A 12,922-nucleotide genomic window follows, 5' to 3' on the forward strand; every position below is an offset into this window, starting at 1 on the left:
CCTGGCCATGAATTTCTCTTAGCACTCCAACAATATCTATTTGAAAAGATTAAAGCACTGATTTGAACTTACAAACCACTGAAAAGAAAGTTGAACTAGTTCCTTAGCCTTGAAAAACTTACAATCTGGTTGTGACTATACAGTGTATGTAAGTGACCACAGGGCAGAGGAGACCAAGTCCCATATGAAGGCAAAAGCACAACAGGCATTCTACAACAAAAGAATACCTGGCTGAGGGACACAGCACAGATTTGTGGTAAGAGTAGCTTTGTGTTCTGGAAAGTAAAACAAGGCACAGAAAAGCTGTTCAAGCAATGTAAAATGAGTAACAATGATATGGAGACAGCGTGACAGCAGTGTTTTAAAGGCATAAACTCCAAAGTCAGGCTTCAATCTCCACTCTCTACAGCTGTGTGACCTCAAACGTTCTTGAACCACTATTTTCCTAATTTCTAAATATGGTTATCATTCATAAAGACACAGTGAAGACCTATACATTGCATTCAGAGAAGTTAAACTATATGATGGATAAGTAGATAAAAGAAAATGTATAAAAAATAAGGACACAAAGGTAGTGGCCAGACAGAAGTTTAAAAAGACAGGCAGTGACTAGATCAAGTCAAAGTTCAACTATTAGGGCTTAAACTTAATCCCACAAACACTGAAGGAACTATAGAAAACCTTAAGCAGGGGGGTTGGTTAGGATCTGAACTTGCTGCAGAACTGACTGAAAAGGAAGACATAGGGAATGAGAGAGATCAGTGGCAATATGATTAATAGTAGCCTATTTTCAAAATTTCAAGCCAATTTCATTTAAGAGACCACTTCAGGCAATCACCAATCAATCCACAAATTACTATTTCACAAATGTTACAATTAAACTATAATTCTTGGGTACAAAGGATATAACATTTAGTACTAGAACCAAATAAACCATGTATCTACAGTGCTACAATTTACACATTGAACATGAAGTAAAAGTAAGGGAGGTATGTTAAAACAAGTAAAGAATTTGGCCTTTGTACACACTTGTACACATTTTTGTATAGTAAAGCAGGCTTTTGCTTCAAGTACTCAACTGCAGTATCTACCACTCTACTTAGTAAATCAGACTGCTGAATGCATAAACCTCCACAAGATGGCACACTACAATTAAACAAGTTTGCCCATTTTGAAACTATAGACTGTATCAACTATGTCCTAACAGATACAGCCAAAAAGTCAGACACAAAATCAAGTGTCAACAAGAAGGCAGGAGCCAGTGAAATGGCTCAGTGGATAAAGTCTGATGGCCTGAGTTAACCTGACTACAAAAAGTTGTCCTCTGGCCTCCAGATACACATTGTGACACTCACCCTCAAACACAAATCATACACAGCACAAAAGGCAGAACTGTAGCCACATGAATGTCTGATTGTAGTTAACAACCCAAACTCTCCTTTATTCACGTCATTAAAAGGCTAAGGGAAACTGAGATAGTTTTTTTTAAAGCACTTTAATATGGTTGCTACAGAGGTAGTTCAGGGTTCAGAAAGTTACGGACAGCCTCTGTGACAACTCCACCAGCTTCTCTGCAGGTGTCAAAGAATGGTATATGTTACCTGAGTCTTATAACCTACTCAGAGGGCAGTCGTGGGATTTATACCTTAAGTTCCTAAAATTCAGCAATAATTACACAGGAAGAACAAATAACCTAAAATAAGACATTCTATGCTTAAAAAAACAAAAACAAAACACGTCTTTTCACACAACCTGTTTTACCTAAATCACAGTTGAAACCCAACTCACAATTAAAGAATATTAAGTAAAGAGGTATCAGTTTCTGAGACTATAGTTAATAAAACTAACATACCAATAGATACAGTAGGACACAGTATCACATTTCTCTGCTACTACGGAAAGTACAATATGGTTCATGATGGAATAAGTTTTGGCAATTAAATATTAAAATTTAAGTATAAACTTTTATGCCTCGGATCTGGCATTAAGCAAGCTTCTATTCAAACTGCTGACTGGAAAAAAACCACTGAAACTTAGAACTATTAACCTGAATGTTTAAGAAAACGAGCTCTATGAAACACTGGGAAGGAACAACTGCTTTGGCATACAACCACACCAAATAAGCCAAAATAAAACTTACTTAGTTTTACAGGCACACACTATTATGCCTAGCTGTACTTGGCTTTTAATTTATTTCCATACATGACTCACTGCTATTTGTGGCTATTTTGTTTTTTCTCTTTTAAGCCTTGCTGGAAGAGGAGTGTGACTTCTACTGTATCCTGTATCTGACCCACTCCTAATTGACACGCCTAGTACAGGCATGAGACAGCACCATGCTCCACTCCAGCCAGCCCTGCTCCTCACACCTCAATTAACTCATATAAACTCTGAGACTAGAGAAACCTCAACAATAGACTCAAACAGGTAAGACCCCCGGGGCGGTTTGTTGAAGACCTGCTCTTGGACACCCACATACCCTACAACAATGGAGGAAAACAACACAAAGGCTATATATAGCATTGCACCTAGCAAGGAAGGACCTTAGCATGACTTACTCCCATCTCCTTTTAGAACATACATCACTGACCACACTAGAGGAATAATCATAGGACTAGACAGATTTACTGCAGAATTTCATAAAACCTTTTACAGAACCAAGAACAATGTTCTTCAAACTATGCCATAAAACAGAAAGAAAAGACGATTTTTAAACTCATTCTATAAAGCCAATATTATCCTGGTAACAAATATAAAGATGTAACAAAAGGAACATATATACTATATGAATATATATGTAAAAATCCTTAATAAAAATATTGCAAACCAAATTCAATTAATACTCGGACAGATTATACACCATGATCACATGGGTTTCATTCTAAGAATACAAGGATGTATGTGCAAATTAACAAATATTATACAACATATATAAACAAGAAGGCAAAAAAAAATCACATGATGTGATATGTGATATCAAAAATCACATGATATGATATGTCATATGATAGCAGATTATCATGTTGAATGAGAAAACTGAAAGCATTTCATCTAAAATTGCCATTATTTAATGCAGTATTTTAAATTTTAAGTGAAATAATGAGAGAGATTAAAAGGTTACAAGTACAAAGAAAGGGAGAGGGAGGGAAAGGGAGAAAGATGGAGGGGGAAGGTTGGAGAGAGAGAGAGAGAGAGAGAGAGAAAGAGAGAGAGAGAGAGACTAACAGGTTACAAGTAGAGAACCCATCATAAAAAGATTAAAATCGGGTACTAGTAGATGGCTACACCAGTAAATTCCTTGTCACATAAACATGAGCACCTGAGTTTGATCCCAGTACCCAGCTTGTAATATCAGAACTAGGGAGAGAGACCAGGAGGCGTCCATCCGGTCTAGACAAACTGGTGAACTCTCCATTACTCTCTTACTGCTTTGTTCCTTCACCTCTCACTTCTCTCACTCTTCTCTTCCCTTTATCTTTTGTCTTCTTTCCTCTTCTCTTTCCCTTTCTCTCTAGCCTCCTCCCTCTCTCTCTCTCTCTCTCTCTCTCTCTCTCCCTCCCTCCCTCCCTCCCTCCCTCCCTCCCTCCCCTGCATTTCTATAATAAAGCTCTTAAACCATAAAAAAAAAAATAGAGACTATCTCAAGAAGCAGAATGGACAGCAGATGGTGACATCCATTGTCAACCTGTCTCTACATACACATGCATAAATGCACACACGAGCATGAGCACACACAATATGTTTATGTAACACACAAGATTAAATCACATGACTGTAATAATCATTCCTATTATACTTGCTAAAAACACAATTTCTATAGTTACTCAAACAGGAATGATGGTATGATCCTGGCCCACTTAGAAACTGCTACAATTTTGTCTCTAGTGCATAAAACAGATTATGGTAGGAAAGAGGTCCACGCCTTCATCTTCTGAGCTTCCCAAGAAGAACCTCTGCTAAATGTAATCTTCAGTGACATTGTAAAACTAAGTTCTGACCTGACATTTGCTATCAGTCGAATCTTTCTTTTCCACCTTCAAATTCCATAACCTATTTTTAAATTATCTTTTTCTCATATGTGCACATTCCCTGTCATGTATGGTCTCTTTCCCACAGACTGCAGAGTAATAAGCTCTCTGGAGCTTCTGCCTGTTGAAGGTCAGCTTTAAGTGTCAAGGTCGCCAAACTGGAACAAAGTGCATTTTGCTGAGGAAATTTAAGGGGCTTTTCCACACAATTTCTCTTAGTGTGTTAATAACAAGAAAACAGTCTATATATAAATTTGCCTCTTTAATAACAAACCTAGGCAAGCTTGTTACTCTGACACAGGAAAACGAGCGCTTAAGAGGCTGCATGCTATTCAAGCCTACTTATGTAGGTCAGGCGAGTATTTGCGAGAAGGGGCACAGATTAGGAAGCAAGATCCTACACCTTGAAAGAAAAGTTTTCCAAAGGCTCTAACAGTATTCTCAAATTCTAAAGTTACTATATAGTTAACAAAGTGTAAAGTGAAGTATTCAGTCTTAGTACTAACAGTTTTTGAAAATAGTCAGACTTAGTTTCCAAACTGCATTTTTCTAACTATTCACAAAATAATATGAATCTACAATATTTTTGCTCAAGTACTAAGGCAGCACAACAAAGTGACAAAATGCTATAAATACTCTTAGAAAAAAGGTAAAATGCTGTTTGAGCAACTCCCGGCATTATATAGAGTAAAGGTTTATACACTGTAACTACAGGAAGGCCAAGTTGCTCTTAGGGTATCTAACTTCATTAGCACAGCAGCCTCCTCGCTCACTGTCAAGTTTTAGACAAGCAATCAGTGCTTGTTGTCTTTGCTACTCAGTTTAGTGAATAATATTTAACCTTGTCATAAATGGGAAGAGAAGTGTCCGCTCTTATAAACGATCTTAAATGTAGGCACTGACACATATGGCATGCAGCTTTAAGATGACGATGGACTGCTGCTAACAGGACTCACCTGTCTGGACGTCAATGACCATTTGATGGCCCCCTCTCATTCCTGGTCTGTTATCTTCTCCATCACCTGGAGAAGAAAATATATTTTCTATAAAGAAATAATAAAACCTTGAATTCTAGAGGAGTAACTCTACTCTAAAGGGCAGTTACAAGCATTCCACATGGACTCCTTCAAAATATTAAAAATAAGTAAAAGAATTCATAAAGGAAAAAATACTTTTGTTTCAAATACTCAAACAGTTACAGGATTCTAGGATACAGTGTGTCTGCACATGTGCTTAAGATCAAAAACAGGTCCCCACAAATAATGAGCAGGACTCACCCACAGGGTTGCTACACTCTTGGCTCTAAGGTTACAGGATGCTAATATCACACCTGATATAAACCAGAAGGCCTAAAGTTTTCTAAATAAATCTCCCATTAGTTGAAATAAAGTAGTTTGGCAAATACACTTCCCCGGTTTTTGTATGTAAATTGACATCATCTAACTCTGTACTAATTACACAGGAACACTATAAAATAATTGAAACGTCAACTTTTATACAGTTTTAAGCTACTTAATGATAAGGAATACTTTATGAGAAATGCACTGTTAGGTGAATTCTGTTTTTGTGTATATATCAGTATATTTACACAAACCTACATGGATTGCCTATTTTATACCTAGCCATATGGCAAAACATTTTACTACACTAAGTATTAACTTTAGGCAATTACAATGTCTGCATTTTTCAAAATACATAATTACAGAAAGGCTCAGTACTTACACTAGATAGGAATTTTTCAGCTCAATTAAAAGCTCCTGGGATCATCATTATTGACCAAAATATTACTATGAAACATATGATTGTATACAGAAACCGGAACAAAGCCAAAATCTTTCATCTACTCTGTACTCAACAATTCTTTCTCCTTTGTCACAGCTAGGCCGTTCATTATTACTGAGGCCTTGCCCTCTTCTCTCCTCCAGCCAGTCTGATTTCTTTCAAAAGTAAATTTAAAAAAATACAAAGAAATTAATTTTTAGTATTAGTGTTTTACATATTTAATCTGTTTGCAAATATGTGTCTAAATAAAATCACCTTACATAGGACTATAAAAATATAAGTATGTTCACATAACATACTTCAAGAGGAAATTTCAGTGTATATTAATGATTAAAGCTATAAAAGGTTTCTCACAAGGGAAGAGAAAGGCTTGGAAACATATGAAGATCACAAGAACCAAATGAACACCTCCTGAACCATCTTTCTTTAATGTAAACTTATGCAATAAAACATTGCTTCTACCTGACAAAAGTCAACACAATATACAATACAGTGACAAGAATCCCACCATATAAAAATAAGGGGCTAATGAAGAAGACTCAAGTCTGAATCAGATTCTGAGTTTGAAAAACAAAATAAACAAACAAACAAACCAGTCCCTACTAGACATGAAGGCCCTAAGGATCTGCGTCTCCCAGAAGAAAGCATGAAAGCAATCACTAAGGCATTCAAATACTCCAGTGCCTCTAAGATGCAACTGTACTGTGCATAATTTAATTAGAATTATAAAGTCAACCTTATTATTATCTGTGTATAAAGTTAATCATTTGTCCCTTTTATTCTCAAACGGTCTATTGTGTTTAGATATTTTGTGGAAGTTAGGTTTCCAGGAGCGTATATAGTGACAGCAGTGTGCTCTCATGTTACATACCTCTACACAGCAGTTTGGAACAGCATTCTGTGGGAAGAACAAATAGAACTGCTCCATGTTTTGTCATAGTGATTAAACAAGACCTTAAAAGACAAGTTTAGATACAGTAACCTAGGGCTAGGACTGTCGCTCATCAGGGACAGTGTCTACCAAACACGAACAAGATCAGAGTTCAACTGCTAGCCTCAGGAGAAAAAAATTATGTATAATAATCCATTCTGCCATCTAGTTAAATAACATGTGCTTTCATTAACAGAGAAAGAGCAAGTTTAGACCATCTAATGAAAACAGACTATAAAGAAGAAACAGAATAAGCAGGCAATGCAGCTCACCTTTGGTGCTCTTAGGAATAATCTGACTCCACCGTGGCTTATACTCCTGTTGACTGATATACTGATTGAACAAGCCATCTGCAAGCATAAAAAATAAGAATTTGTTTTATTTTATTTTATATATATATAAAATACACATACACACATATATACGTATATGTATGTGTGTGTATATATATATGTATATATATATGTATATGTATATATATGTGTGTGTGTGTATAGATCCTCCTAGTATGCTACCCAAATATAAATAGTAAATTATTAGTTGACATAACAACAGGAACAAAACGCATCAGCAGCAGCCCATATTAAATTGGTGTTCCTGGGATGAGTGCATTAGCTGCAGTAAAGTTACTCATGCACTCAATGGTTAAGTATGTGACTTCAACAAATGCCTTGCAAGAGGGAAAGTAAGGACAACTGAAGGTAGAAACCAGATGCAGCAGAAAATAATTCATAAATAATCTGAATACCTGCTTATTTCATCGAAACACAACCTTAAAAATACCTTTAAAATAATTTCTGTCATCAATGTAAATACAAATGGAGAAAAGGAAGAACAATGAAAGCCTGGAAGAATATTTCCCCTGGCGATTTCTCATCACCATTCTCTCTTTGATTTATTACTTTTAAAGTCTTTAGCCTCTTGTAATAATCGATTTTTTAATTCCAGTGTCTTCCCATTAAAAGTACTTAAGAGCCCATACATTTGTTACCAGAATACCAAAAGAAAAGAAAAAAAAACAAGTAAGGAAACACAAATGCCAACAGCTTTGGTGTAGGTACTTTATAGTACAATCTCAGAGAAAGAAAAAACATGTTAAAATGCAAATTCCAGTTTTCTTTAGGCACCAACTGACGAAGAGATAAAGGTACTGCTAGTAGCAATGGGACTGCATTTACTGATGCTGCCAAATGTTATAAATCTGCTGTGTCTTAGTTCATTTAATCCTAAGAACAACCGTAAGGACTGCACCGCCCTATTTTAAGATGGAGAAGTGCCATCTTAATTTAGAGAATTAAGGAGATTCATCAAACTCACAAATATCGTAAATAGTGGGTGGGGCGATGACTCAGATTCCACTTTGCTCTTCTTCTGAATCCTTCCTCAGTATACTTTTCATCTTCGTCCTGGAGGAGTTACTACACTAGCTACTGTCTTGAAACGGAGATTGCGCTTCCCCCCACATCTACTCTACTCCAAATGATTATCACCCCCTCCACTCGTTTCTGTTGAAAGTTTATAAATGCTATCTAGAACCCAATTCTAGATAAGGAAACAGAAGGAATATTCTAGAGGACGTGTAAGCAATGCTTCATGCTTCTAAACAGACATTAGCCAAGAAAAAAGGGACTTCAATTACTCTGGACACATTTTCATATACACATGCAAAAATAATGTACACAACTACTAAACCTATTTATAGACCTAGGGAAAGAGTCAACTCTGTAATAAAGACAGAGCAGAGGAAGATAAAGAAACTACATCAGTGAACCAACCAAGCAGGAAAGCCACCTCACTCTGGGCTTCTTGTTGGGTCACAGTCTCCTTTTCCATCCATCCACATAACTTAACTGAGAGCACTTGCTCCCTCATGAACCTGACCTTTGACCCTGATTTCTATCTCAATGAGGATTTTCCTCCGACACTGAAAACAGAGACTTGACCAAAAACATAATACAATGTCTCTTTTCCATAACTTGCATACCTGGAACTTAAACAACCACCCTAATAGCTTCCTTTTCTGGGTTAATCATGAAGCTGTTGTAGCCAACCCTACACAATCATTGAATGTCTGTCTTTCCTTGCCTTTGGAACCTTATAAACTTGGTGGGAAAACAAAGTTCCTTTATACATCAGCACCCAAACTTAATGTCACGGCTCCTGCCTATAATCCTTGTACTTTGAAGGCGGAAGCACAGTGCTGCCTTTAGAATGAGGCCAGCCTGGGCAACGTGGTAACGTCCAGGCTTCCTGGACTACATGTCATCCAGGTCCCGTGTCCCCTCCAACTCCTGGCACTCTGAGAAGCTGGCACTTGTACTTCATGGCGATGGAAGGAGAAGGGCATGCAGCAAGCACAGCTGACTCAGTGAGTGTTTCTACTACAGCCCTTTACCGTAACCACACGGAACCTCGTTTTACTCAGCCTTCCTGAACAAAGCCTTCTTCATCAAAACATCTGGGAACCTTTCCCCGCTTCCAGATACAATGAGCTGTGCTCTTGTTCATTGTAGTAACAGGACAGAGAAACAAAACAACAAAAAACAAAACCAAATGTAAACATATTATATTGTCAAAATAATAAATTTTATCTAGTTTTATTTATTTAGGGATATATAAAAGCTTTAAAATGACTTTCAAATTTAAAAAGACTATAAAATTATTCACAAAGAAGTAGAGTAGCCCAGGGAGCTGGCTCACTGGGTAAAACTTGCCATAATGATGAGGTAAATATAAACAGAAAACACAAACAAAGAAATCAGGAAAATTATAACAGAAAAAGAATGAATTTCACTTTTCTGTTTGCTTTTTGAGACAAGATCTCACCTTGGCTGGCCTGGAACTCAGTATGTAAAGGAGGCTACCCTAGAACTCACAGAGATCCACCTGCCTCTACCTCCTGAGAGCCGGGATTAAAGGTATAGCTGCCTTTTCCCATTTGATGTAATATGTAAAAATTAGCATATATTCCTTCTCCTGATCCCCTTTCTCCTTTCATCCTCCTTTTTAAAGAAAATTTCATGTATCCCAGTCTGTCTTCAAACTCACAATTCAGCTGAGTATGACCTGAACTTCTGCTCCTCCTGCCTGAGAAGAGCAGAGATCACACGTGCCTATCCTCACTATGTGGAGCTTCGATAAGACTCAGGGTTTCGAGCATGCCTGGCGAGCACTCAGCAGCTGATCTACCTTTTCAGGCTAGAGAAAAATTTTCAAAGAGAAATTAAAAATGTTTATTAAAAATATACATCACTTTAAGGAGAAAGGCAAACAGTTACTAATAGTTTAGGAAGTTTATTTCTGACAAAAATCTAAAACAGGAAATCAGAAGTCCCAAAAAAGAAAAATATCCTAAAGAAATTAAAAATGCCATTCAGAGGAAAGTACACTAAGTTGCTAATAATTTTCAAACTATTTAGCTTACGTCTTCAGCTTCAGTACCTCTCCTGTTCTTCTGTGATTATGACTATACTAAATAAACACACAGTAAAATCTTCACTGGGCATGCATTATTCTTTTTTTCTTTTCTTTAATAGCAGAAACCCCTTAAAACTACAAGACTAAAAAGGAGACTCAGGAAGCTTTTTAAAAACAAAAACAAAAACAAAAAGACAAAAAAAAATAAACCTTACCAATGAACAGAACATCACTGTAGTGCCACTGCCCAAATTTAATTACTCATCCAAACAGATTACATTCAAAGAAGCATGTAAGTCGCTAGCATGATATATCTGTGTGTGTATGTGTATGTATGTGTGTGTGTGTGTATACATAATACATATACAGAGAGAGTGTGTGTGTGAGTGCACAAGTGCACAATCCTTTCGGTCACTTAAAGTATTTACAAGTCTCTTCATCTTGAGTTTGGTGATCCTAGTAGGGGATGTGCTAGCTTCATGTCATTTGGGAGAGGGGACTCTCAACTGAGACAATGCCTCCTAAGGTGGGCTTATAGTACACTTTCTTAATTAATAATTGATATGGGATGACCTAGCCCATTGTGGGTGGTGCCACCCCAGGCTACTGGTCCTGGGTGCCATAAAAAAGTCTGGGCAAGTTTGAGGGAGCAAGCCAGGAGATAGCATTCCTCCTACTTGTCCTTCTCCTTTAGCTCCTGCCTCCAGACTCCTGCTTTGAGTCCCTGCCCTGATTTCCTCTGATGATTGACTGTTACCTGGAAGTGTAACAGGAAATAAACCCTTTCCTCTCTGTGATGGCCATTCTTGGTTGTTAACTTGACTACATCTGAAATTAACTAAAACCCAAGGGACCAGGCACAGCCACGAGGTATCTTTTTCTTGATTAAGAAATGAAGTGGCAAGGCTCTCTTCTAATCTGGGTTTTTCAGGTGGGAAGATAAACCTTTACTCCAGATCTTCTGAGGTGGGAAGAACCATCTTTAATCTGGACCATACCTTCTGTTGGCAGCCTAGATAAAGAGCATGAAAGAAGGAGTGCCCCCCAACACCCCCCCTCCCTCCCTATTCTCACTCACACTAGCAAGTCCACTCCTTCTCTGGCATTAGAGCCTGCTTCTTTGAAATGCTGGCATCTATGTCTTAGCTAAGACATGCAGCCTTGTGCACTGAACAACTACTAGATTCTTGGACTTTGTGGGCAGCCACTGTTGGATTAGTTGGACCACAGTCTGAAAACAATTCTAATAAATCTCTCTCTCTACATATGTGTATGTGTGTGTGTATCTGTAGCTGTTATCAAAGTATAACCTAAAGTTGGGAATTATTTTGGCTTTCAGTTTCAAGATGTTTTAGTTTACAGTCCTTGTAATATGTGTGTATATATACATTCACACACTCATCGTACACAGTGTGCGTGTGTATATAGTGTATAGAGAAACAGACAGAAAGACAGACACAGAGAGAAGGGGAGGATTTATTCTATAAACTCAGTTCCTCTAGAGAACCACACTAATGAACTTCCCAAACTGCTTTCAGTGGTATTTCATCACAGCACTAAGAAACCCTAACAAAAACAACAGAGGAGATAGAAATTGTAGCAAGTGGGGGTCTAGTCAGAGGAAGTAGACCACTAGAAGTATCCCCAAAGTTACACCCAGTCCCTGACCCCAATTCTTCTCTTTCTCCTTCCTGTCAAGCCAGGAAGTAAGTAGCTTTTACCACAGGTTCCCACCACCATGATATTCTGCATCATTAGAGACCCAGAATCAACATAGACAAGGACTGTAAAATAAAACGTCTTGAAACTGAGAGTCTAAATAATTCCCCACTTTGGGTTATATTCTGAAACTAACTTAACTCGCTGACTGAACGAGTAAAAATTTATAGCAGGAAAGCATAGTTGTTAAATAGATATTGGTACCAGACTATGGGACCCCAAATCTTAGCTCTGTCACTGACTAGTGATGCTGTCTTACAAATTAATCATTCTCTTTCATTTAACAGAGACAGTGGCAATAGTGCATATACCCTAGAAAGCAGGTATAACTGTTACAAAGTTCATATAAAGAACTTAAAAAATACAAGGTCCACTGTAAAATTTCAGACATATGTGGTGGCAGCAGCAGTGGCTTTGGCAGAAAAAATAATGTCGAAGATGATAAAGTTGATGATGGTGATGACAATGTAGTAAGCTTGGAATTATATTTGGAAGAAAACTATAGGTTTTTTTTCTGCACCAAGTGAGAAATATGGCACTTAATCAAGTAAGAGTTAAAAGGAGGAGAGAATACCAGGGAAGGAATAAAAGAAGCTATCTGAAAAGAACTTGCCTTGAAGAACGAGTTTGAAGTAAATAATGGAAAGGAAAGTAAACAGCAAAGAGAATTCTTATGGCAAAAACCAAGGCCTGAAGGCCTAGGTGAGTAGGAATTTAGGGAAGAAGCCATGTTTCAGGAAGCAGACTGATGGTTATGTGGAAAGAGAAGGGAGCTTTTGCAATATTGGGCACTGCTGGGAATAAACAAAACCCCAAGCTAAACACTAAGGAAACAACTTGCTAATCCCAACAACAGCTCTAGTGCCTGACTCATCAGAAGCTCCTTTAAATTAGCCATGGGAAACCTGTTCTTGTTGTTGTTTTGTTCTCTGCCTCCTGAGTGCTGGGGTCACAGGCTGTGCCACCACGCCCGGCACATGTGAAGATTAGTGACAATCAACCGGATCAGTAAGAAACAAAACAAGACTCATGCTAAGATATGGAA

The 12,922-nt window shown here is 37.6% G+C and overlaps 1 protein-coding gene across 2 annotated transcripts in view; it reads right to left on the minus strand.

Moving 5' to 3' along the window:
• Positions 1 to 12,922, minus strand: part of Mkln1 (muskelin 1) — a 111,524-nt gene that overhangs the window by 52,968 nt on the left and 45,634 nt on the right. The window contains exons 7-9 of one of the 2 annotated variants that reach the window (XM_085840751.1): positions 7,014 to 7,091; positions 6,682 to 6,708; positions 4,985 to 5,050 (exon numbers count right to left, since the gene is read on the minus strand). In XM_085840751.1, the coding sequence (XP_085696877.1) occupies positions 4,985 to 5,050; positions 6,682 to 6,708; positions 7,014 to 7,091 (171 nt within the window). The remainder of the gene's footprint in view (positions 1 to 4,984; positions 5,051 to 6,681; positions 6,709 to 7,013; positions 7,092 to 12,922) is intronic. The other variant, XM_021164743.2, reaches the window with a different exon arrangement.

Source organism: Mus caroli, unplaced genomic scaffold, assembly GCF_978045245.1.
Source record: "Mus caroli unplaced genomic scaffold, Mus_caroli_1 scaffold_7, whole genome shotgun sequence".
Lineage (NCBI taxonomy): Eukaryota > Metazoa > Chordata > Mammalia > Rodentia > Muridae > Mus > Mus caroli.